Below are 24,984 nucleotides of genomic sequence, written 5' to 3' on the forward strand. Positions count from 1 at the left end.
TCCTGATTCACACCTTTAGACATCCTTTATAGGTATGGGCCCTGGATCAATAAGTATTGGATTGTTGTAAGACCATCCCAAACTTGGGGGCTGGGAGCAACTGTGCCACACATCTCAGTAAATCAAATGTTGCCATATATCATACTAAATGCACATATGACAGGGAGTTCCAGAGAGTTTTGAGTTTTCTGTGTGAGAAAGGTTTATACACTCTCTCTCTCTCTCTCTCTCTCTCTCTCTCTCCCCAAAAAGAGTAATTCTTATGCCAAGAAAAGACAGCATAAATGTTGACATATTAAGAATTTTATTGCAGTAATAATATCCATCACTCATACCCAGGATAGGTCCAAGCCACCAACAAATCCAGGGTAGCAAACCCAGGCAATAAATTTTTAAGAGGGCAATTTCTAGTTATTCATTTGTATCTCTATATTATATTTATACATTGTGCATAAGCATACAAAAGTTAAAAATAATGTGGTTAATAAATACTGTTTCAGGAAAGATTAAATTTATATCAAATTTTCAGGAGACAAAACCAGTTTTGTCTACTGAATTCTTACTTCTTTATTAAATTTATTTTTTTTTCCATTAAAATTATTTTTGCACAATTTTAAAACATATACTTTCTAACAGCAATTATAAAACTATAAACAAACTTCAGAGTATTTTTTGTTCCTCTTAATTTTCTTTCTTTCTTTCTTTTTTTTTTTTTTTGTTTTCAGGTTGAATAACTTGAAAGCCATAAATTAGTACAGATGTTCAAAATGACATAAAAACTGGATACTTATGGAGTGCTAATGCTTAAAATCAGGCTTTCTTTGTGTATTAACAAGCACTAAAATAAAATGCTCAATTTATCAAAACCTGCAACTACTTGAATCTTTAAAGTAATTTACTTTAATATCCAGGTTTCCTATTTAATATTCAATCTAATAATTAATTTAATGCACAAATTTCATAAAATCAAAGTTACCTACCCTTTCAGACACTGAATTTCCATTTTCCTGGAAATTCATAATCGCATCAGAAATCTCTAAACTTATTGGTTCTAGTACTGATTCTATGTTGAACGAGCTTTCCAGTCTGGTTGCAAGCATAATCAGAGAATCTGCACAAATAAAAAATAAAAATATGCATGAAAAATCCCATAAAATGATTGATAATGTGTAAAGGAGAGGTGGAAAAAAAAAACTGCACTCCATCATCAATCACTATGACACCGCAGTAAGGACTGCAGCCTCTGCTGTGCATTTTGGATCGTTGTTAATGTTTAGTTTAAGATTTTAGATAGATCAATCCTTGTATATGGATCATTTTAGATAGATCAAACCTTGTATACACTCATTTATTATTAATAACAGCACCTGGCTATTTTGTTACAAGTTATTTAAAATTTACCACTGAATAATGACAAATACTTTATCACCAACTCTATCGGTTTATTTCCTAACTTTCCTTAATAGAATGTTTAAAGGATATGTAATATAAATTTAATCACTTGCATTTGAAATGTGAAGGGGGAAAAAAAAAATTGGCATTATTTTAACTTGATGACAATTGCATAAAATTTCAAAGCAGATCAAGTTTGGAGCTTTCTCAAATTTTTTAATAGAAAAATCAAGGAAATCACTTTTGTAAATTTTGCAAGTTACAGCTGGATAAACTAAGTGGTTTTAGAGTACGAGAGCTAAGAAAAAGGTGTCTGTATTTTGGGTGGGGAGGGGTACCATCCACATAAATGCCAACAGGTTAACTCAGGGCACCAGACAAAAATCTGTAAAACCTATAAAATAAATAAGTTTCTATAATCTGGCAATAACATCTAATCTTAGTTATTAATGGACGTGTAATGCAGGTTAAGAACTCTATTAGGTATAATAATAACACACACACTACTTCAAAATAGCTCATTAAATTTCTTTAAAAGAATGTACCTGAAATGCAAATAAAAAGAAAAAAATTTGTATGCGCCATTGTCAATTTTTTTTCTTTTTTTGACTGATATAACCTTGCTTTCTTGCATCATTTCAACAATGATACAATTATTAATCATACTTAGCAGTCACATGAACTTGAACGTGCATGGTGCACTAAAATGCATGTACATCTGCACACTCGTGCTTGACCATTACTGACAAATGGCCAATGGTCAAACTAACAGTCTTTCTCGACAATTTATTATAATTGACACTGAGAATGTAAATCCACATGTAACAGTACTACAGCCGAAGTATCTTGAGTTTGCCAGTAAATCATACTATATGGACCCACAGACCCTTCCAGGCTAACCTGGAATCACCCTTAGACAAGTCAGACAATTTTCTAGGGCATTTAATTTGGCAATGCCCATATGAAAAATTAGACATTAGAACAAAGTACACATTGTAGCTATTATATAGTGTCCTATGACTTGATATATTCACTTCAGGAAGCAAATCCTGAGGTCATTCTGAGTACAGAATATTATATCAACATAAGGTCAAGTCTCAACAGCTAAAAAGTTATAGGTAGTGGCATAACTAGAGTTGTGGTGCCCAGTGGAGAAAAAAAAAAAAAAAAAGTCACCCCTTGAAAACTTCTTTTGGAATTTTTGCATTTTTTTAACCATAAAAAGGCATCCTCCAAATACCACGGCATGTGGCCTCACTCTAGTTATGCCACTAGTTATAGGTATTTAAAATATAGATATATGCAAATGCAGCACATATGAATTCAACATTTTGCACCTACAGAAACGGTTAGTTCATTGGAATTCTGCCACTGATTAGCCGAACAACTCAATGTGCATTGCAACATTTCATTCACTGATGTGGTTTCTAGTGGTACTGACTAAAATGGGCATGTAAAATGCTTGTATCACATGCTGTGTTGTTTCCCAAATTTGTTTTTCCGTAAACACATGGTGTGTTGTTGGTGACCAGCTGCTTGGACCATATATCTTCCTGCAACATCTGACAAGGTGACATTTATGCCAGATTTTGCAGAATGAATTACTAGCATGATGGAGCACCTCTCCACGTCAGTGGGTACATCATGAAGTACCTGAGTGAACAGTTCCCTGGCTGATGGATCAGCTGTGATAATTTTTTTTTTTTTTTTTTTTTATGAAAACCCCAAACACGAAAGGTATCAAAACCTATAGTACTTAGTACCGTGCATGGGTTGAAGGTGAAGTATGGAGGGGAGGGGGGGGGATGCCGGAAACTTTGCTCTAGAGACTAAACATGGGTTTCACCACTTCAAGCCTCCAATAAGCAAAGTGGTGGTATTTCACCGGTTGATGAAAGTCATCTACCACCTTGTGAGTATGTATTGGCCACCTTGTTTACTGGATCTCAACCCATTAGATTAAGATGTATGGGGTCACTTTCAAAAGCAAGCTGTGTGAATGTGAGGTAGGCACATTAACTAGTCAAATGAGACAAGTTTTGAATACAAGCTAATGGCAGACATTCCAGACAATTACTATAGATACAGTATTTTATGTACAGTAAAATGTAACAATTTTTTGTAATAAAAAGTATTTCTTCCAAAACCAAACTCCTAGTGAAGTTACGTTTTAAATATGATAGTTCAATAACCACTGGAATTGGACCCATGTTGACATAATTTTCACTCAGAATAACCTCAGAAATCATGCATCCTGAAATTATGATGACTTAGAGCAGCGTTTCTCAACTGAAAATCAGTGGTGAACCAGTAAAGGTTATAAACATTCCACAGAGGACTGGTAAAATTTAGCAAACTACATTCAAAATTAAAAACTGTAAAATGAAAGGTAAAAAAGATTTAAGAATTTTTTTAATGTAATTTTTAATAAAATTAACAGAATTCAATGTCAATCAGGCAACTGCTGATACAAAAATGGAGGTTAATTTATTGCTTTGTAAGGATTTTTATTCCACTTTATTTCTTTCATTTTGAAAGAACTATCTTTTTTCTTTTCTTTTGAAAAATATTTTTTTTTGTTTATTGCATTTCTTATGTATGTGTATGGTTGGCAACAACCATACACATACATAAGAAATGTTAACAAAAATTCGTCAAGTGCAGAGAGGAGAACGGTTGGGGACTTTTGAATGCTGTGGTCAAACGGCAAGAAATGGGAAAGGGTGAAGGGCCTTTCTCTGTTCTGCTTTAAAGAACAAGACTTCAGAATCATGGAGCTTTTCTTAAAAACTCTCTATGGGATTTTGCAGACTAGACTGGCAAGTAATAAGCCACAGACTGACGGTTGAGAAACACTGTCTTAGAGTAGGGTTCCTGATCTAGAAGTCAAAGGCTAGGACAAAAGGAGGACATTTTAAAAATTATATTTATTACTTACTAAAAAAATTACAACACATATTTATCATTACTGCCAATCATTTTCAGTAAGTCTGGATTACAAAGTAAGTAATTATAAAATGTTTACTATTTATTTTCAAAGTTTTAAGTAACCAACAAAATACTATTCACAGTATGTTTCCATTTTATTTTTAATGTTCCTCCACTAATTGCTAATTAAGATGGCAGAGGTTTCTGATCTCGCCAGAATGCCACCGTGTTTGGAAGAGATGCTTGGTAGCAACGTCATAATTTGATTTGTGTAATTTTGAGATAATATAGTCCACTTCATGCAACTAGAACATTGTTTTTATTTATTGTGTTGTACTGACTGAGGGTGCAATGCATGGAATATTTAACGAAAATTCATTTTAGTAATAGTGGTAGAGGCATGTGATGCAAGAATAAATAAATAAATAAATAAATTTTCTGTTTATACTCCGGGACGACCAAATGGTCAGAGGAGTTCACAAGATAGATGGAATACAAGAAACAGCACCACATTCAGCAGTCACGGGCTTGAACCCCGGTCACTCAAGGCACGTGTACTTATGCACCTGCGCGCCTGACCACTAGGCTACAGTGGCCACGCAAACTTATGTAGCACCAGCCAAAAATAAAAAATAAAAATAAATAAAATAAAACAAAACAAAACCATTTCACACATCCATTTTCTCTAAAAGTTTGCCCAGTTCCTCCTCGAATTTATTTAGATATCAACTTCCACAACGACAGAGGGAAGTTTGTTCCAGCAACTAACTACCCGCTGGTTAAAGGCAAATTTCTGCACATCTATTCTACAACTGCCTTCCTTCAATTTGAATTTGTGCCCCCTCAGGTTCATAATCTGAGCAAGAGGAAGAATCCCATCAGAATTGAGCCTGCTCAACCCATTCAAGGCCTTATACACTTCAATCATATCAGCTCGCAGGTGCCTAGTCTCCAGATGCTGCAATTTGTAAGAGGACATCATTCTTCACACCAATTTTATGATGAGTTGATTTTTTTAAATTACAAAATACTTAGAAGTCCTTAGATACAAGGTTGTCTGGTAATACTATCTTAGAGCATCCTGTATGAATTTTTAATTAAGGAAACAAAAAAAAACTTAAACTAGACTTGTTCTGTCATACACAAAATTCATATAAAATTTAAATTTTATGCTTCTCTCTCTCTCTCTCTCTCTCTATGAAATATATATATTTCATATATTTACTTTCATTGGTGACACACACATATATATATATATATATATATATATATATATATATATATAAAAAATAGAAAGAGAGAGAAACAGGAATTGCACCTGAATACGCAAAGCTGCTAAGACAGGATACAAAAAGATATAATGATGAAATTAGAAGTAATTAATAAAAAATACAAAAAGATGGAGAAGTAAATAACACAAGGTGCCGAGCCTAACAGAGGGAAAGAGAAGAGAATGAGAAATTAAAAGAAAAGAAAGAAAAAGAAAGGAATACTTCTATTTTTATCATATTATATATATATATATATAAACATCAGAAACTTTTAATGCATTTTCTCACCCTACAAAATGGTTTAGCCTAAAACAGAATTTGCTCCACAAAGACTAACCTATATAATTGTTCCATTCCTGATCTAGATCAGCATGATAGGCCAGACATCCTGTCATCACATGCAAGCAATAGTTGGTACAAGGTTTGAGATCAGGAAGCCCATGGCAGTGAGGACAATAGGTCATCTTCATGAGGGCTCGACTACATTCAGGGGTAGGCCCAACCTGAAAATAAGGAAAGCATACTATCTGACATATTTCAAATTGGAATTAGTAATCATTAAAGATCATTAAGTTCAATTTTAAATGAAAAAAAAAAAAAAAAAAAAAAAAGATAGATAGAATTCCCCCCCCCCCCCCCCCCGATATAACAGATGCCTTATAACAGATTCTCAACCTTGAGACTTTCGCATAAAATAAATTTTATCAATTTAAGTTAATTTCAGTTTGGGCTCTTGTATCTGTGATTACTACTTCCCAGAATTTTAAAAGTGAATATGCAACATGAACTTCAAATACCTACAATTTCTACACATCCTTTAATTTGCTACCCACAAAAAAAAAAAATAAAAAAATAAAAATAAAATAAACACCTGCTTGGGGACACATGCAAGACGAGGCTAATAAACAATTAAGGCGTGATGACACGCTAAATTAGGGATCCAATGCCATTTATGGCAAAGAACACCGCAGGGTGAGCACACAGTTAGCAATCGGGGCTATCAACTGCATACTTTCGGTATCTTTTTATCTTTATGGGGTTCACTAAGTACCGGGTGTCAATCTGTGTAACGATCGCACTTAGCACTTTACAAAGCCGCCCACTGATAAGCGTCCCATCGCCGACGCTAAAAGGAGTGAAAAAAAAAAAAAAAAAAAAAAGCGACGGCAGAATATAAACGCATAAAATCGTGACTAAATGCGCGTCCGGTCCAAAAAAGCACAAAGAATGCCGCATGTAAAATGCGGCCGAGATACACCTTTCGGCATCCCCCCCACCTCAAACAGATGTCAGTCAACCTCTTCACCTTGAGTACAAGTCGAGCTTCCTTCTGAAGAAAAAAAAAAAAAAAAGGTGGGGGGGGGGAAAGCAGATGCAGTCAATCTAAAGACATTGATACGATGATTACACACACACCGTTTATCCCCTACCATTCATGCAAGAGGGAAAAGTGGAACAGCATTTCCATCAGACAATGCAACAAGATGCAAGCTATCTTTCACTACTTCTCTTAGTTCGTTTCTGACAGCCAAAACTTAAAAGAGGGGGAGAAAAAAAAAAAAAAAAAAAACGAACCTCCTGCTCGATAGAATCTCTTACGTGTACGAAGCCCCAACCAATTTTACAATTCGTATTTATTGATCGGCAACAACTAAAAATCCAATTTCACATCCGCGCTTGTGAAATAAGGTTGGCAACAAATATGCAAGACTTTACCAACAAACATAACACGGTGTTTATCAAATCTATATGCAAAAAAAAAAAGGAACTGTGGCTGTTTTAATATAAAAAAAAATGCAATTTTGAATGGTAACAAATAGTGAAATTAATAAAAAAAATAAGAATTATATGTTTATTTAAATGTTAATTAGTAAAATGATTCATACTAGGCACATCGTGTCTGCCCTTTATTATTTTTTACCACTCAATTTCCCAGAAATTTTTAAAAATTCAAGGTCATAACTCTAATGGCTCAGGGTGGGGAACATGTCCCTAGAATACGTGCCATAGATTTTTTGCACATTTTTGAAATATCCTGTTTAACTCACAAAGTACCACTCATTAAATAGGGATTTTACGCAGTAATATGGCGCTGTCCATAAGGTTCCAAAAACACACATCTAAGAAAACAAGTAACAATAAAGATAAAAAAAAAAATTTAAAAATGTAAAAAAATTGGCCAGTGAACATACTGTGCAGACGTAATACGCAGCGCAATATACCTGATGTCGGGTTTAAGCAAATCGCTAATTCATCTAAACTCAACAACAACCAACCAACTCCCTTTCATAGATGTACAAAATTCCATCTGTAAGCATTGAAGCACCACAGATATTTCCATGGTCGCTGTTCCGATGAATCAGGGATCAGTAATTCCACCTTCTTCTTCCGAATCAGTCCAAACAGTACATCAAGTCAACATTACTACAAACCCCAGAACTAAATTTTCATCCGTCCTTTTTACTTCTGTTTTTTAGAGAAACCTTCCATCGCGTGCATCTTTCTCCCGCCTGTCTTCTCAACCCGTACATGGTAAATAAATAACAAATTTTCTGGGGGACGAAATGCTACAGGTTCCAAAGAAGCTTTCGCATTTCAGATTAGGTTAAGTTGCCGTAAAAAAATATAATAAACAAGTCCACATGGGAGAAACCAGAGAACAATGAAGTTGTCAAGGTACCTTTTTGATCCGAAATTCTAAAAATTCATCACGACCAGAGTAACGAGCAAACGTGAGGGACCGTAGAACCTCCACAATTTCGAAACATGGAAATCCAAGCCACGATGACAGATAAAAACGAATCACTTAAAATGGGCGGGGACTGACTTGCATCAATCTCTCGGCCCTCTATGCAATTCCCCCCACCCATTGCTTAAGAGTAAAAAAAAAAAAAGGAGATACTAAATCAGGCCTGTAACCTCCCCTGCGAAACCCACGTAGCAAAACCATCGACTGCTTGGTCCAGCACCTGTTCCACCAGATAACCATTATTTTCCACGCGTCTCCGCCCTCGACGCAGGAAACAGGTTAACAAAGACAGCTCCGTTCAATGCACAGAATTCCAACCTTTTACGTAAGGATACATACCAGGCAAGTGAGTGAGAGAGAGCCACGAGTGTTCTGTTTACCTTGCAAAGTGAAGGGGCACACGTGTTTCGCTATGTGAGGACAGACAGACGGTAGGCTGCTCTGCACGTGAAAGACGTAAGAAAATGTAAACAGGGGCCGGAAACAGCTTGCGAACACAAACAGTTGGAAGCATCTATCCGGCACACAAGCACAAACGAGACACGAATTCACCCGCGCAAATAGGGGATTGCTAATAACCTTAGGGCTGTTTCCCGTGCGTCGTAATGCGGCAGGTCAGTATCGAAAAGTTCTCGTGAATAAGTCATGTCTCGAAATCCAACATACTGCCGCCGCTTCCATTAACGGTGGTTAAACTTTAAAATCCTATTTCGCCCCAGCAACCAAACCTGAACCATGTAGAATTCATCGGAACAACAACGAATAATCTTCAAACCATTCTCAATCTATTTTTATTACCAACTGAAAATTTCATTTTAAATAGACCAGTTTTAAATATTTAGCAGTGTAGATTCTCTATTCGCCTCGAGATGGCAGCAGTGTCAGACTCGCTATCCGAACAGAAATTAAAATAAAATAAATAATGCTTAATTGTGAGTACTGGATTTCATTTGGTCACTAGAGTCTATTCATGGAAAGGAGACAGCATCAGTAAACAAACAACAGCGCGTGATGTTCACTTTTCGGAGCACTATTTAAGACTTCTACTGTAGCATTAACGGTGCTTCATCCAGGAAAAAGGTTATGCTGGAAAAGTGGCCTAATGAGAATCCATGCCACTCGTGATTTGGGTGTTCAAGTGCGTTTGTTTACATGCACTGTCTTTTTCGTCAACAGAATATAGATGGGGAGACTAACAGCATTTTTGTCTTTATCAGCGTTTCATATGTCATCACAAATTTAACTCAAAAGTAATGATGATTTTGAAAGTTTAATTATTATTTTGGTAGTATTGGACATTTCCAGGGTAAATGCTAGCACTGGTGGGTAGCAGAGTTGGTATAATCACCGTCTTCCCCACACCGGGTGGAAAACAACCGAGTTCGAATCTCGTCAATGATGACAGGAATTTTTATGGGCCTTCTTCACAACGCCGTTAAGTTAATCTCTCTCAGGCGATAGTAGCATGGTTTTTTCCTCCAGGAATCTGGGTTTTTCATCCAGCAACTGCAATCCGACCACCTAACTTCACAATATGAGCCATGCTGCTGATGCGCCTAAAACCCTGCAACACCCAACCTACCAAGGGGAACTACTATAGCGGATTAAATGTTATTTGGAATGCTGAAATTGGCACCATGGAATTCTTTTCTTTTGGTTGTTAACACCACGATGTAAAGTAACAACATTAAAAAGGTGGGTGGGGGGAGAACCAACACTTTTCCTGCTGAAGAACCACACTTTAAAAAAAATTAAAAAAAATAAAAAATCTGTTTATAATCCGGAATAGCTACAAAAGGATAGAGCAGTGTACAGCACATTACAAGAATAATTCTGAGAGCCTGGCCATTCGGCTATCGCCTGAGTAGCTATGCTCTACTTAATGCATCCGGTCCATAAGCTTGATCGATATTCTGTAAGCATCTTCTGATTACCTTTTCCATGCATTACATAAAATTTCAAATCGCGCATCTTTGCCTTAAAGCATAGAAAACAGCGATTGCATCAACGAGTAGAGAGACGTACTTTAGTGTCTCGGCTATTGTAAAAACAAACTACTGGGTTTAATAGCCATCTCTATGCTACAATCTCAATAACTCTTACCATTGTCATATGATATGCCTCTCAAAATGTCTAAGTGTGGCCGGTCTCAGAAGTTTTCAAAAATCCATTGTATTATTCATCGTGTTGTCTGCTTATATTATAAAAACACTAACCAAAATAATACGAATCTTTAGTAAGACAGGCACAGACAGGAGAAGCACGTGACTGCTAAATACTGTGCTGTTTATTGTGTTCTCTCTATCTTGTGAACTCCTCTGACCGTGTAGTCATCCTGGAGTATAAACAGAAAAATTTATTTTTTTATTTATTTAAATACAAATAAATGCAAAAAAACCTGTGATGTGGAGTGTGACGTGTTGCCTCGTTGGGTATAAAGATCGCACAGGGTAATTTGACGCCAGAATGAGGAAAAAGTACGATCTAACAGACTTTGAAAAAGGTCTTAGTGAGTGCACGTTTTAGCAGGAGCCGCGATTCAAAAAAAACGAAAGATAAATGGTTTCTCAAAAGCACCCCTCTGAAAGGTTTTTACTAACTGGAAAGTAAGTAGTTCTTCCACATCTCAAATGCGTAAATGAGACAGAAAATAATAATTCAAGAATGAAGCCGAAGCTGAGTTAGACGGTCTTTTGACAGACCGACTAACTCAGCTACGTTGTGAAAAAGGCCCATAAAAATTCCTAATGTCATCGATGGAACTCCAACTCAGTTCTTTTCCACCAGATGTGGGGAGGGCAGCGATCCTATCAACTATGCTACCTTTGAGGGCAGGAACGAAAAGACCTAGGGGTAATTGTACATTACGACATAAATTTTTTGAGCAATGCAAACAATCTGCTAGGGCAGTTCATAGTGTTCTGTCAATGGTAAACAGGAATTTTGCCAGCATGGACAAGGTGTAATAAATTCTTAATGAATCCAGAGCGCGTAGGCCTGTTTCGTTATGTTCGTACTATTCTTGGCCAACCAGCATACGACATGGTCGTGAGACTACAGAAAGATTTTATCTTTATAGCCCGTAGTAGACAACACCTGAGGTTTGCGCATAGGTGCAAAGCTAACGAGATTATACCGAAAGGGTTTCGCTACAAACAACCGTTTTCTAATGAGCGCATGAGACGTGCCTGTCGGAACTTCGGCCTCAAAACCCTACGTATATGGATCGGCTGCCTCCATCATGACATACAACGTGCTTCAGCGAGCAAGGCAACCCTACTAGCCGACCTTAAGACTCTGATTCCCGATCCCGTTTACACCGATGTGGTCAACACTTTATGTCACCAGGCCGTCAGAGAATCAGATCTTTATTGTGCCCGACAGAAACGTAAGTTTTGTAATTTGATTAATGAATCCCGTCAATTTCGCAGCCAACGTAATACCCCTCTCACTAATTCCACGGACTTCGTATTGAACCTAAGCAGCAAACAGTTATCTGCGGACCAAATAAACTTATTGACTCTTGGCATGACATTTGCCGTTCTTCCTAAGCACCCGCCGATCACCGACATCGCCTTAGGTGTGGAAGCCAGCTTATCACGCCTCCCAGAAGATGTAGCCAACACAATCCGCTTGAAGACTGCAGCAGTTCTACACCGTGCTCGCCCCGTCTCTTCTAACCTCAACCGTACACAGTTTTCTGCCCTCAAGGCATTGAAACAGGATTCGTCCATCGTCATTCTACCGGCAGACAAAGGCCGCCGTACGGTTGTAATGGATCACACTGATTACATGGCGAAAGCGCTACTACTTTTACGAGATACTACCGTATACAAACCCCTGACCATCAACCCCAACAGAGTTTTAGAACGATGGGAATCAGAGGTGAATATCCTCATCAACAGTTGGCTGAAACAAGGGAAGATCACACAGTCAACCCCGTAATCACCTCCGTGCCTCCGGATGTCAGATCCCACGGTTTTACGGCCTACCGAAAGTGCACAAAGAAGACACACCACTGAGACCAATTGTATCCTGCTGTGGATCACCGACTTACGAGCTGTCTAAATTTGTCTCGAGACTTCTTTCTCCGCTAGTTGGCAAGACCACCCACACCGTCTCCAACAGTGTTGAATTCATAAAGAGGATTCGCACTGTATCCATCTCGCAGGATCAAGTTATGGCATCGTTCGACGTCATATCGCTCTTTACCTCCATCCCTGTGGAACTTGCCATTTCTTGTGCAAAACAACTCTTGGACAATGATAGAACCCTCAACGAAAGAACTGGTCTCACACCCGATGACATTTCCGCCGCCCTCAGACTGTGCTTAACAGGGGGTGCGATCATATTTAATGACTCAGTCTACCAGCAGATACATGGCACGGCCATGGGTTCCCCTGTCAGCTCGGTCACAGCAAACATCGTGATGGAGGAGTTAGAGGGACGTGCATTTGCACACGCACCAGATCACATCGCCTTTTGGTGTCGCTATGTTGACGATGTGTTCGTGGTCATCCCTAGAGACTCAGGTCAGCGACTTCTATCATACCTCAACTCACTATCGCCCTTCATAAAATTCACGATTGAGCTGGAGTCGAACAACTCCTTACCATATTTAGACACACTTGTCCGACGTGAAGGCACATACCTGAGGACTACAGTTTATCGTAAGCCCATGTGTGCTGGCCAGTTCACCAACTTCCGGTCAGCACACGCGCGAGGCCACCTCCTCTCCACTGCCCGAACCTTGCTTACTCGCGCCTGGACACACTCCAGCTCCGCTGATGAAAGACGCAAAGAGGTCACTAGGGTCAAAGTAGACCTTACGAGGTGTGGCTACCCCATTGACGTCCTCGACAGGTGTGATCTACAGACACGTGACATCGTGACGACCAGCTACAACACCAACAGTGACGAGCCATCCACGAGGGCATTCATCCCATACTACCCCAACCTGTCACAACAGATCGGTAGAATCCTGAGAACGCACGGAATAAAGTGCATCCAACTCCCAGGCAAGAAACTGCGTTCTTTCATTTCCAACGTGAAAACACCTGTCCCCACCCTTCTGCAGAGCGGTTTGGTCTACCGCATCTCTTGCCGTGACTGCACTAGCTGCTACTTTGGAGAGACTGGACGTCGACTCGAGAAACGTCTCTCGGAGCACAAAAGAGCGATCCGTTTAGCGGATATAGAACACTCAGCTATCGCCGAACATGTCTGGACAACCCACCACGACATCGACCCACACCGCGATGTCGTGGTGGTAGACAGATCCCACCATTACCTAAAACGTACCTGGTTGGAATCGTTAAATATAAAATCTTCGGATAAATCCTTGAACAGGAACAGTGGTTGCCAAGTCAACCCGATCACAGAGTCAGTAGTTCTATCATTGGACAAGCGCTGGCCACGTCATCATGCGTCACAGCCACAGACGTCAACAAACAATTAAACCTCGCGTCTCACGCACCTGGCAGTGCACATCTTCATTCCAACTGCCATTCATGTATTTTTAATTCTGATGAAGGCTACCATATAGCCGAAAGCTCATATATTTCTTCTTTATTTGTACGCTCTGTGTATAACTGTAATAAATTCTTAATGGACAAGGTGATTATTCCGTTGTATAAGGAAATTGCTGGAAAGGGTTCGTTAGTTGTTGTAGGGTTTTAGGCGCATCAGCAACTTAGGCCATATCGCGCCCTACATAATGTCTGTAAATTGCGTATGTTCTGTGGTCGATTTGCTGTTTGCTGGGAGAAAACCATGCTACCCTCGCCTGGGACCGACTAAGTCAGCGATATTGTGAAAAAGACCCATAAAAATTCCTTGCCTCATTGACGGAATTCGAACTCGGGTCTTTTCCACCCGAGTTGGAATGGGTGCAGAGAAGAGCAACAACATCAACGAAGGACACAAAAGGATATTCATACCATGAAATAAGATTATCATTTTGTCTTTCACACATCCAATTCTGAAAATTAGGCACCTGCTCTGAAAATGAGCAGCGCTTGGAAATTAAGCACCTCAGTCAGATCTTCTGACTGAAGTGCGCAAGGCTTTATATATATGGATTGCACCATGACAGAATAGAATCTTTAATGGGTAAATTAAACGTTGAAGGCATCCTAAATGTTGAAGAAAGAATAAGTTTCTAGGACAACACACGAGAGGACATAAAATTTAAACTGAAAAAGGCTGTCCAGGGATGAATCCTAGTGGATTGATAAACTGATTGTAATAATAATAATATTTACAGATATACCAGCAATGACTTCCACCACGAAAGATATGCTGGAAACCGGAATGAATCATGCAAATATTGTGGGCGATCTGTTGCTGAACAGCTGAAAGACAATCATTTCAACACTCCTATATTCCAAGATGATATCTGGCCGGTTCACAGGGACACTACTGTTTTAAACTGGCACAAGGAACAAAAAAGGGAATGGTAGGACATTGTCCAGCTAAATCACTAGATTTTCTCTAGAGAATGCATGGAACTATATTGAACAGCCAGTGAAACGAAAACAGCATCCAAAACCTGAACAGGTTCAACTGTTTTCATAGTGGTCTAATCAACTGGAAAGGCCTGGCAGAACTGACAAATTATTAAAGGGGTCTAGCTGAATTCCTATAAATGAGAATTTATAGGGATTCATTTTTTGTCCCATGTCTGTATATAAACGAGTCGAGTGAGATGGTTTACAAGAATGTACTCCTATAGTATACCAAATTTCATCGATTTGCAAATACTACACTCTTGTCCAGTGTGATGCCAATATTAAAAATAAAAAATACTCAAAGAAGGCTTGTAATATCAAAAGGCGCCTTAATTCTTCGTTTGATACTGGTACATCCTTGCCTCCTCTTTCAACTGCAACGTATCTGTAGACCGTCTGTCCGTTCTTCTTTCCCCACTTTCTTTCTTTCCTTCCTTTCCCCACCGCTTGTTTTTTTTTTTAATTCATTCACCAAGTCTCGACTTCCTAGAACACTGGCTGTTTTTTGTCTATCACACTTTTCGTCGATTCTGTCTATCGACAAGGTTCTTAATGGGCGAGACGTCGATAAATCCAAGGGCACTTAGCGAATTACAGTCTTCTCCCTTCGTTGCAGTATCCTGTTCCGTATTCACATTTTAGGGGCAAAACCGGGAGGGAGTCTGAGCGGAAGAGGAAAGGGAAAGAGAGAAGAGAAAACTTTTTGACTGCTTCACACGCAGGGGTCGGGCTAAAGATTTTCAAGAAGCCATTTCTTTCATTAAAAATAGTGCAACTAATTACTTAAATTGTTCTGGGTTGGAAGAGAAGATGCCTATGGAGTATACTGAATAAACAATCATGGGAGGGCGGAGTTTGGGGATTCAGACACTTAATACGCTCGTAAACATCGACACATCTTTTTACAAGTCTTATAAAACTATAAATAGGACGGTAGGATGGATACCCTCCACCGTGCACCAATTAGAAAATTTTACGATTCAAAATTTGATTTACAACTCTATCGATCCTTTTAACGAAATTGGACAGTACATAGACAGCAAAACATTGTGGTTCCAGTTACGAACGCATGGGTTGACGAAAGATTAAAAAATTACTTGGTGCTGACAACTAACTGAAAAGTGTTTACCATTCAAAACAAAATCCTTTTGGTTAAAATGATAAATAAACCTAAACATAGTCCATATCTCGGGTCAGGGACGATTGAAAGCACAAATCGTCTGTGTATTTCAATATTTAGAATGATTAGCTTTGACAGGCGACTTTGGGACCATAAAGAAAAAAATAAAATAAATTAAACAGCTGGAAAGGAAAAAGGAGCTAGAAAAATCCGTAAAACAGTGGTGTTCTGCTAAAGTATGGTTTGCAAACAATATCCAGCTGAGCTGAGGTCCAGTGGGAGCAAAAACTTTGCACACACCCTTCCACGGTCTCCCTCCTCTCCCCAACTAAACAGACATAGACACTAAAGCACCTAAACTCTACACCTTTCTAAATGAGAAAAGATGGAAGTTGGAAAATTGCCCGGAACTATAGAAACTGCCATTTAAATCCTAAATGGCCCCAAATTCCATCGATAAAAGCTTTCAAACTTAGATGGACCAAATCCTATTTGATCACGCTATTTATCTTCTTAATTACACTGGACATATTAAAGATTTTAATTGCGCACGTGATGCGTCCAGAGGTCAAGTCGCGAAGATAAATTCCACGCAACCATCCGCACATTAGGCCATTTCGCCGGAATTTCTTGGCCAAAGTTCACCGAGAAATTCCACCATGAATCGAAGAGTGGTGTTACGGATGACGATGTGCGCTCCTAATCAACTGCAATAACGCAAGCGCGGGGGCGAGCGAAGGGGAAAATTGCCGTAGCATACGGCGTTTCTACGGCAACCAGGCGCGTGCGCACGCACACACACACGCTCTTGGCAAACTTGCTTATTGCTTTGCAACACGGTATATTACGGCGCTGGCAAAAGAAAAGTAATTAGCGGACACAATGAGGTTCACCCTTATTACGTAATGCCCGGATAAAAGGCACAAAACATTGTTAAACTAGAAATTTATGATATGCACGCACACACGCCCAATTAAGATCGCCTCCCTTGCAGAACGCAACTCAAGACGCAGATGGAGAGCGGATACGTGCCGTATCGAGCCGATTTTTACGAACCCCACCAAACTGAAATATTGATACGCAAGGGGAAATTACGCTTCTATATTTAATACCTTATCAATCACACGACTGTCGGGCACCATCAGTGATGGTGCCCGATTCTTTTTAAACAATAAACCTTATGACGTCACACACGTCACTTTTTTTTTTTTTTTTTTTTTTAAGAAACAGAACTTTGCGACACCGGCCAGCTCACGCTCTTGGTGATGATTTATGAATTTCCTCCGAAAGATGGGGTGGGAGGGAACAGCACCGGAAACTGGCTGCACGCAGTCAAAGGAAGTGGACCAAAAATCAATCTCACGGGTTAATCCAGTTTAGGCCCGTGCACTGTCCACTAGTGCGTCTTCGGTATCGCCGTAATCAGAACTAATCTAGCGGACTGCGGCCCACTTCGTTAATGACGGCAAAGCCAGCTTCTTAACAAGGTAACTCCGTTATCCCGCACTTCGCTCAAGCCTAAGATCTCTTCGCCTTAATGGTGCCGTGAACTGGTAACAGGGCAGCGGGCGACCCAAATAAGGCTCAATATCCTCTTAGCTGACCACTTTACGGTGAGTCGACTACTTCCTGATTCCTTAACGTCGTTGTTAATGTTAACTTCGTCCGATTACGATTGGACACACGCGATTCACGGTCACTGCACTTTCCTGTCTTTTTAATACTGATAAGAAGGTAATAACAATAAATCTTTTCTTGTAGATGCTTACAAACCGAGAAAGGGTCGAGTCTCTTCCCCGTATGTACGAGGTGTGGCTATTCAATAACGAGACTGTTGCAATAAAATAAATATATTGCCTTCGCTCGTACGCACACTCTTCCATTAGTTTCTTCCAAGCACGAAGTAGTCTTCTTTTAACACTTCGGTCTTTTCTTTCTGAATGTCTTCAATGGACTGAAAATGGTTTCCTTTAAGTACACTTTAGTCTAGAGAAGAGGGGGAAAAAAACAAGGAGGGATGGATCTGGTGTGTAGGATGCATATTCGCACGTCGATTTGGTTTTTAACCAGAAACTGGTGAACAGAGAGCGCATTGTGTGCTGGAGCATTGTCGTGATGTAGCATTCAACCATCCTTCCAAAATTCAAGTCTCTTCCTTCGAATTTTTTCATACAGCCTTGTTAGAACTTCAGTGTAGTATGTTTGATTGATAAAAAAATAATAATAAAATGTTTGATTGACAGAAGATCCTGACTCAGTCTGGATCATCTTAAATTTTTTTCAAAACATCTTAAGAAATTTGGAGTCTCCTCATTCTTTGTGAGCAGCCAAATATGGAAAAAGGTTAAAGGTCAATTGCTGTGCCCTTGTTTCACAGATGGCGCAATATTCTGTTCATACATTTAAAGTTGTTAAATGTCATTTTAACAGAGCCCACGAGGGGATAAAAATGGGAAAGAGCAGGGTGTGTAAGATCGGGGAAAAAAAAAAAAAAGAAAGAAAAGGGAAAAAAATTAAATTAAATAAATAAATAAAATAAAACAAAACAGTCAAGGAGTACACATATTGGAGAGAAATATCACAGTTCCGGTATACCTTTCATCAACAATTCGTGGTACCGATTGCTTACATAGGTACTACATACATTTCTTATTTTGATGAGAAGTGAACTGCTAGCGAATGACTGACTCACCTACAGAAATTCTCTGTACTATAATATGGCTGCACACCAACCTAGTGAAACAAAGCATCTCATTTTCCCTCGAGCAGCTTATTATGTTTTGTGTTATAACCATCAACGTTTCTTGACTTCGTTTGGTTTAAATACGGGAAAAAATGAGTCGGACACCCCAACAGAAAACAATGTCATACTACTGGAAAGTTACGTTTACACCAAATCTTATAATAAAATAAAATAAAAAAATAAAAAAAAAAAGCGCGTGTACCTGTACGCACGAAGGATGCTGTCTTTTCGTTTAAAACTGAACAGCTAGATCAGAAGTTATGAACGATGTAACGTTTTATGCTCACACCCGCTACCTAATCAACGTTAGTGACTGAGTTAACATTGAGGAAGTGACGTCATTTGCATCTCGCATTTTTCGTTACCAATCGGTTTTACTTCAGTGCCAAAGATTTAGTATGAACGATGTAACGTTTTATATGTTCGCGCATGCTTCGTACTCCACCAAATAAACGTTAGTGACTGAGTTAGCGTAATCCAGGAAATGACGTCATTTTGGTCTCGCATTAAAAAAATTATATATATATATATATATATATATATATATATATATATATATCAAAAAAATTGGACGTTCCTACATTTGTATAATTTTGTTCATTTTTTTTTTCATGATAAACTTTTAATGTCGGGAAAATAATTCATATTCATCCTGTGTATCCGCAATAGGATTTTTGGTTCTTCTGCAAGCAATTTCCGTAGATACTGTCGGCCCAGATAAAAGACGAATCCGCATATTTCCGTTTGATATTTATGGACATTCCTTGCCTTTTCGTCAGCTTTCTTCGAGACTTTCCTTCAGTTCGATTAATACTGGCGATCATTAATTACATTTCGAGACAGGAGGAATGGCCGAGATCAAACGCTCATTGGATGGCAACTGTTGACAGGTGGCCAATTTTCGACTCGCACAAGGACAGAGAAGTAACGTGCCAGAGGTAAAAGGGCGTCGTGACGTCGATTCAGCCATCGACGTGACCAGAAATCACTGAAGCAAAATGATAAGGTATCTTCATCCCCAGCGAGTAGATCGTGGCCTACAGGAGAGCAGTTTTAACAAACACAATCTGGGCGAAGGAAATTTCTACTGTGGCGATGATATCTTAATATGACACTCAAAGCCGTCAAGGAGAGGTCAAGAAATGGTAGTTTGAAATACTTTAAATCAACGACGTGCACTATAAAGTGAGCTAAATTAGGCGAATCTCTATTTAGAACTCAGCATTCAATATCTATTAATTTGGACGAGATGTTGGGGGGGATTCACGTGGTTCTAGCCCACGTGACTGCTAAATTCATTGTATTCATTGTCAAAATTAGTTGTGACCTCCTGACCTTTGCGACTGCGCTGGGGTATATAAACAGAACATTCCTTAAGATATGAGGTAGCCCGTTGGTCAATACGGATACAGTAGTACACGCATTTGCGCTGACCATGGTCTTAGCCGAATGAACAACTAATTAAAATGGACTGGAGAGAAAATTTAGTGTTTTTCGGAAATATAATTTGTAATAGTAGTGATTATATTTTCTTGCTAGCAAGCCACACAAAATCATAGGACTCGAGAGGGGACAGACAATTAGTTTTTTCGCCAATTTAAAAGAATATTAAATATTTTCCGAAAAATAAAACTTATCTTCAGTTTAAGAAGACACACTAAATCATTTCTTCCTGCTTTAGAATGAATCTATATTTCTTTCATAAGAAATGAATAAAGAAATACTAATAAACAGTACATAATGTACACAAGAATCATACGTTTCGTGGTATGATCCTTTACCACTTTATCAGAGTCTCGTTGCTGACTCTCCATTCACCTACAAACTTAATCAGACTAAACTGAATCTTTGCGTTTTCACTACCGAGATGTAAAAAAAACTCAGGAAAAAAGTCGCTACAAAAGACCTAGGATAAGCGAATCTTTGTTCAGTCTTTGTAGACGAGAAAGTAGCAAGACACTGATGAAGTAGAAAACGATCATACCACGAAACGTATGTTTTTGATACATTTCTAGGAAATAAACAGATTTATTCTAATACTGAAAGAAAGGCTCATTTCTTTTCTTCAGATCATATCTGTACATGCTACTCAATAATCACATTAAAAATTGTCTTCCAAGGCTGCTGAGTGCCAAATAAGATCCGGAGGCCGAGGTTACTCATCACTTTAAACTATCTTTTATTATTTTATTTTCTACGATAAGGAAACTGTTTCTTTAGAAAAAAAATTAATACTGTTGATTTTTAAGTTTTACGGATTTCTTAAACAATTTTAATCAGTGAATCCACCGGCGGGCCGCATATGGCCCACCTGTCCTACAACAAAAAAAAAATAAATAAATAAAATAAAATAATAATAATAAAATAAATAATAAAGATTTAAAATGTTTATATTTCAAATTGCAATCTAAATTTAGATTACAAAACATTCAGAATGATCCTGTCGGGTTGTTTTCTCCTCACTGCAAGCCATTTTTCGTTAATTTAATGATAAATACGTTTTCTAATTGCATTGATTCGGCTACTAAAAGATGCTGAGGCTCTGTTATCACAATTACAAAATAAATCATTATTATTATTATTTTTTTATTTTATTATTAGTTTTGTGATTACTTTTTTTTTTTTTGTCCAATTTACTCCTCAGCTATGAAAAAACTCGCATCGCCATACGTTATCAGCTACAGACATTAACCGGATGTAGTTTTTTGCCAGCTCTGTCAGCTGATAAAAATGTTAAGTGAATAAGTATGAAGAAAGATCACCAAAAATACGCTGATAACGTATTCATGTTGTGGTGCCTAAGGGAAACAATGCGTCTGGTTTATGCAATATTAATATATTACATTAACAGGGATAGCTGACAGATACTGCACGCATTAGAACCTCCACATATCGATTAATCACTCCTTGCATGTAACCCCAAATAAAAAAAAAAAGATTAATTTGGGGTCGCAGCGACTGCAGTCAGAAGATAAAAGAGGCAGTTTTAGGTTAGCAAAGTACGAAGACATTTCTAAACAGAAGAGAAGAGACTAAAGGGGGGAACTTTACTCCCTCAGCCAGAGATTGGCTAACTGCAAACCCGATTGAAGAGGCCTTTAAGAATTCCTTGTCAGGCGATATAACGAAAATGATATCATAAACATTAACTCTTACACGATTTTTAGGATTATTAAAATGGTGTATAATGAAAACAAAAATGTCATAAACAGGTTTATGTTATTTATTTTTTTAATATTTATACATATGACTACAGTTAATTTTATTAATAAGAAAAACAAAATACAAATTCAAGATAAAATTGCAAAAATACAAACACAATTCCAATATTTTATTTTTATAATATTTAATGAGAGATTTGATATTGTTTATTTTTTATCAGTGAATCCGATATCTGGATCTATATTTGTCATAGCAATGAGCAGAGTATTTTCTAAATTTACGTCAGAAATTACATTAATTTAAATATATATATACACTAAACGGCGGGCCGGAGTTGGTTTATGGGCCAGAGGATGCCCAACCCAGCCCCACAGGATCATGCCTGAAAGTCTTAGGAAAAAAACATTTTTATTTTTAATGTATATATATATATATATATATATATATATATATATATATATATATAAAAAGTTAATATCTGCTGCGCGTTACATTTCTGCACGTTAGCAAATAGTAATAATTCATACCGTTGCCCATTAATTTCTTCAACCAGCGCATTTCAACAGACATAATATGCAATATTGGTCTATTGGTCCGATTTTTATAAGTTTGGGATGACCCAACAAATCTTTCTAAAAGTCCCAAATATACGATTTTATGAAAATTCATCCATGAGTTATTACATGAGGACGGACAAACGGAAAATAAATAATTATCGAATTTCTTTCAATCCGATTTTAATGAAATTTGGAACGACTCGACAAATCTTTTTAAAAAGGGCCAAATATAAAATTTCATGAAAATCTGTCTGCGAGGATTCGAGTTGTTACACGCGAACATTGTAAGGACAATAGGATCATTATGCATATATGCTGAAGCGCCTATAAAAAAAAAAAAGTTGTCTTTTCTTGTCGACATTTCTGCATCTACAAATTGGTAAATTTAAATCATTAATTAATTTGGCAAAACTAAACTTCTCTCATAAAATGTGCATTTTATCAACTCATTGCAAGCAGCGTGCCATAAGTGAAGAAAATAGGATGGAAAACTTCCAGGAGTAAACACACCAAATCCAAATGAATTAACATCAGCAGTTCGTGTTATTAGTAAATGGCGACATGGTTACAAACCGGAACGGGCCTCAGCCTTGTACTAATTTATTAAGTGTGTCTATTTAAATGTTTCTCTTTTCATTCAATTGTCACTGGCTGAAGGCGAATTATAAGCAAATTAATGCCTTGCTAGTGCATAGCAAATGCATATTTAATACTGATGGTTCACTTAAACCGAGTACAGAAAATTATTCTCGACGCGTCGTCTGACATCTGTTCAACTGGAGACATTCGCAGCCTTTCGCGTTTAAACTAGCAGACGAATTATTTCATTCTAAATACGTCTGACATGCAATAAAGTGCATTATGGGAAAAATCATGTCATTTTCTTACCAAACGATGAAAATTCAGATGCCGATGATAAGTTCAATGACTACCATTTTTTTTTTTTTTTTAAGGGGGAAGGGGAAGCAAAATTTTCTAGGAATGAAGAATTTCGCTAGATTTCTTTTGGTATACGCTTAAAATACTCAGATTGAATTTTAAACCTTACTTTAACACCTAACTCTTGATGTCCAAAGAGAATTTTTCGGAATATAAAGTTCACACACGTGCACATAAAAAAAAAAAAAAAAAATCTCAATTCTTATAAAAACGACATTAAGGAATATGATGCTGCACTACCAACTTAATGAACATCGATAAATTACTCTGAAACGTATAGGAACTATTTTCTGTCGAAGATGAATGTACTCTGCCCTGTAATAACCCACCCCACCTCCTCCTACCCCGTCAACAGGTTCCAATCAACGCGACAATCTGACTGTGACAACCTACAGTAATGACCCTTGCAGACAGAGGACACACTGTGACAAGCGACAGCAGGGGAAACGCGCAGGAAGGAGCAAATGGAGAGGAAACATTCCCTGATTGGCACTTCAGATTAAAATCCGATTGAATCTTGTCGGCTGCAAGGAACAGGGAGTGTGCCCAGACAATCTGTACAATATGTTTCCTTATCGGAAAGGGTGAAAAGGAAGTGAAAACCAAGTGAGAGGTACTACACAGATCTCGATGTCGTGAGGAGAATCGAATATAGGAGATTATCATGAAATATGGGCTGAAGAGAGTAAATTGGATTCGTGTACGAATTTGGCACTTATGGAAAAGGAAGACATTACATGTAGGAGCATTACATACGCAATCAAATCAAAAAGAAATTAGGACAATCTTATCTTAGTACTGTTCTCCAATTTCCACAATGGGCCATCTTATGAAATGTAACACAGGTTTGTAAACTGCATATTCTGTGATCGTTTGTTTTGCGGGATGAAAATCTAAGTTTCCAGTAAAAAGAAGAAAAAATATATATGCAGCCATCAACGCACAATTTAGTTAGGCTGACTACCTCAACCAAGCTGTAAAGAAAGAAACTAGATGTATACAAGTCCCAGCCTCTGAGACGGGACTCAACTCGGGTCTCTTTCACATTGGTGGCGAATGGGGATTAGAGGATATAAAACAGAACGAACACTGCCGTTCTAAAAGAGGAAGACCTCTTTCGACATAGTCTTGACTCCTTTACTTCGGACCAACTTCAGGTTTTCAACGAGTAGTTCTGGTATTGCACTACTTTAAAAACAAATATCCCCTCCCCAAAGAAGCGTTTATTAAATGAAATTATATCATCGCCCATGTACTTTCTGATGTTACTAAACCTCAGAGAGCGGATGAACACTAGCCAGCACAAACTGGCTAAAAGTGCCGATAAGGCAGTTAAAAGATGTAAGGGTTGCAAAAGTTAGAATTTAAAACATAGGAATAACAATAATCCTCCATATCCACGCATTTTCATCTATAAAGACATCATTTCAAATGGATGAAAGTTGACAGTCGATTTCAATAAAAATTCTCGCGTTAAGGGGTAAACGTGCGTCCAAATCTTGGATGCCACTTGTCAAGACAATTATAAACAGGAAGAATAAAAATGGCTCGAAACTCTCCAGGGAAGGTTCTAAAAGTGTCACCATGTCCGTTTTAAACTGGCGGTATTTCGTA

General features: G+C 38.0%; 1 protein-coding gene across 1 annotated transcript in view; it reads right to left on the minus strand.

Moving 5' to 3' along the window:
* Positions 1-24,984, minus strand: part of LOC150091859 (glypican-6-like) — a 162,069-nt gene that overhangs the window by 14,212 nt on the left and 122,873 nt on the right. The window contains exons 5-6 of the mRNA XM_090385944.1: positions 5,929-6,094; positions 981-1,111 (exon numbers count right to left, since the gene is read on the minus strand). Coding sequence (XP_090242070.1) covers positions 981-1,111; positions 5,929-6,094 — 297 coding nt within the window. The remainder of the gene's footprint in view (positions 1-980; positions 1,112-5,928; positions 6,095-24,984) is intronic.

The sequence above is a fragment of the Mastigoproctus giganteus genome, chromosome 1, assembly GCF_048544385.1.
Source record: "Mastigoproctus giganteus isolate SK-2022 chromosome 1, ASM4854438v1, whole genome shotgun sequence".
Taxonomy (NCBI): domain Eukaryota; kingdom Metazoa; phylum Arthropoda; class Arachnida; order Uropygi; family Thelyphonidae; genus Mastigoproctus; species Mastigoproctus giganteus.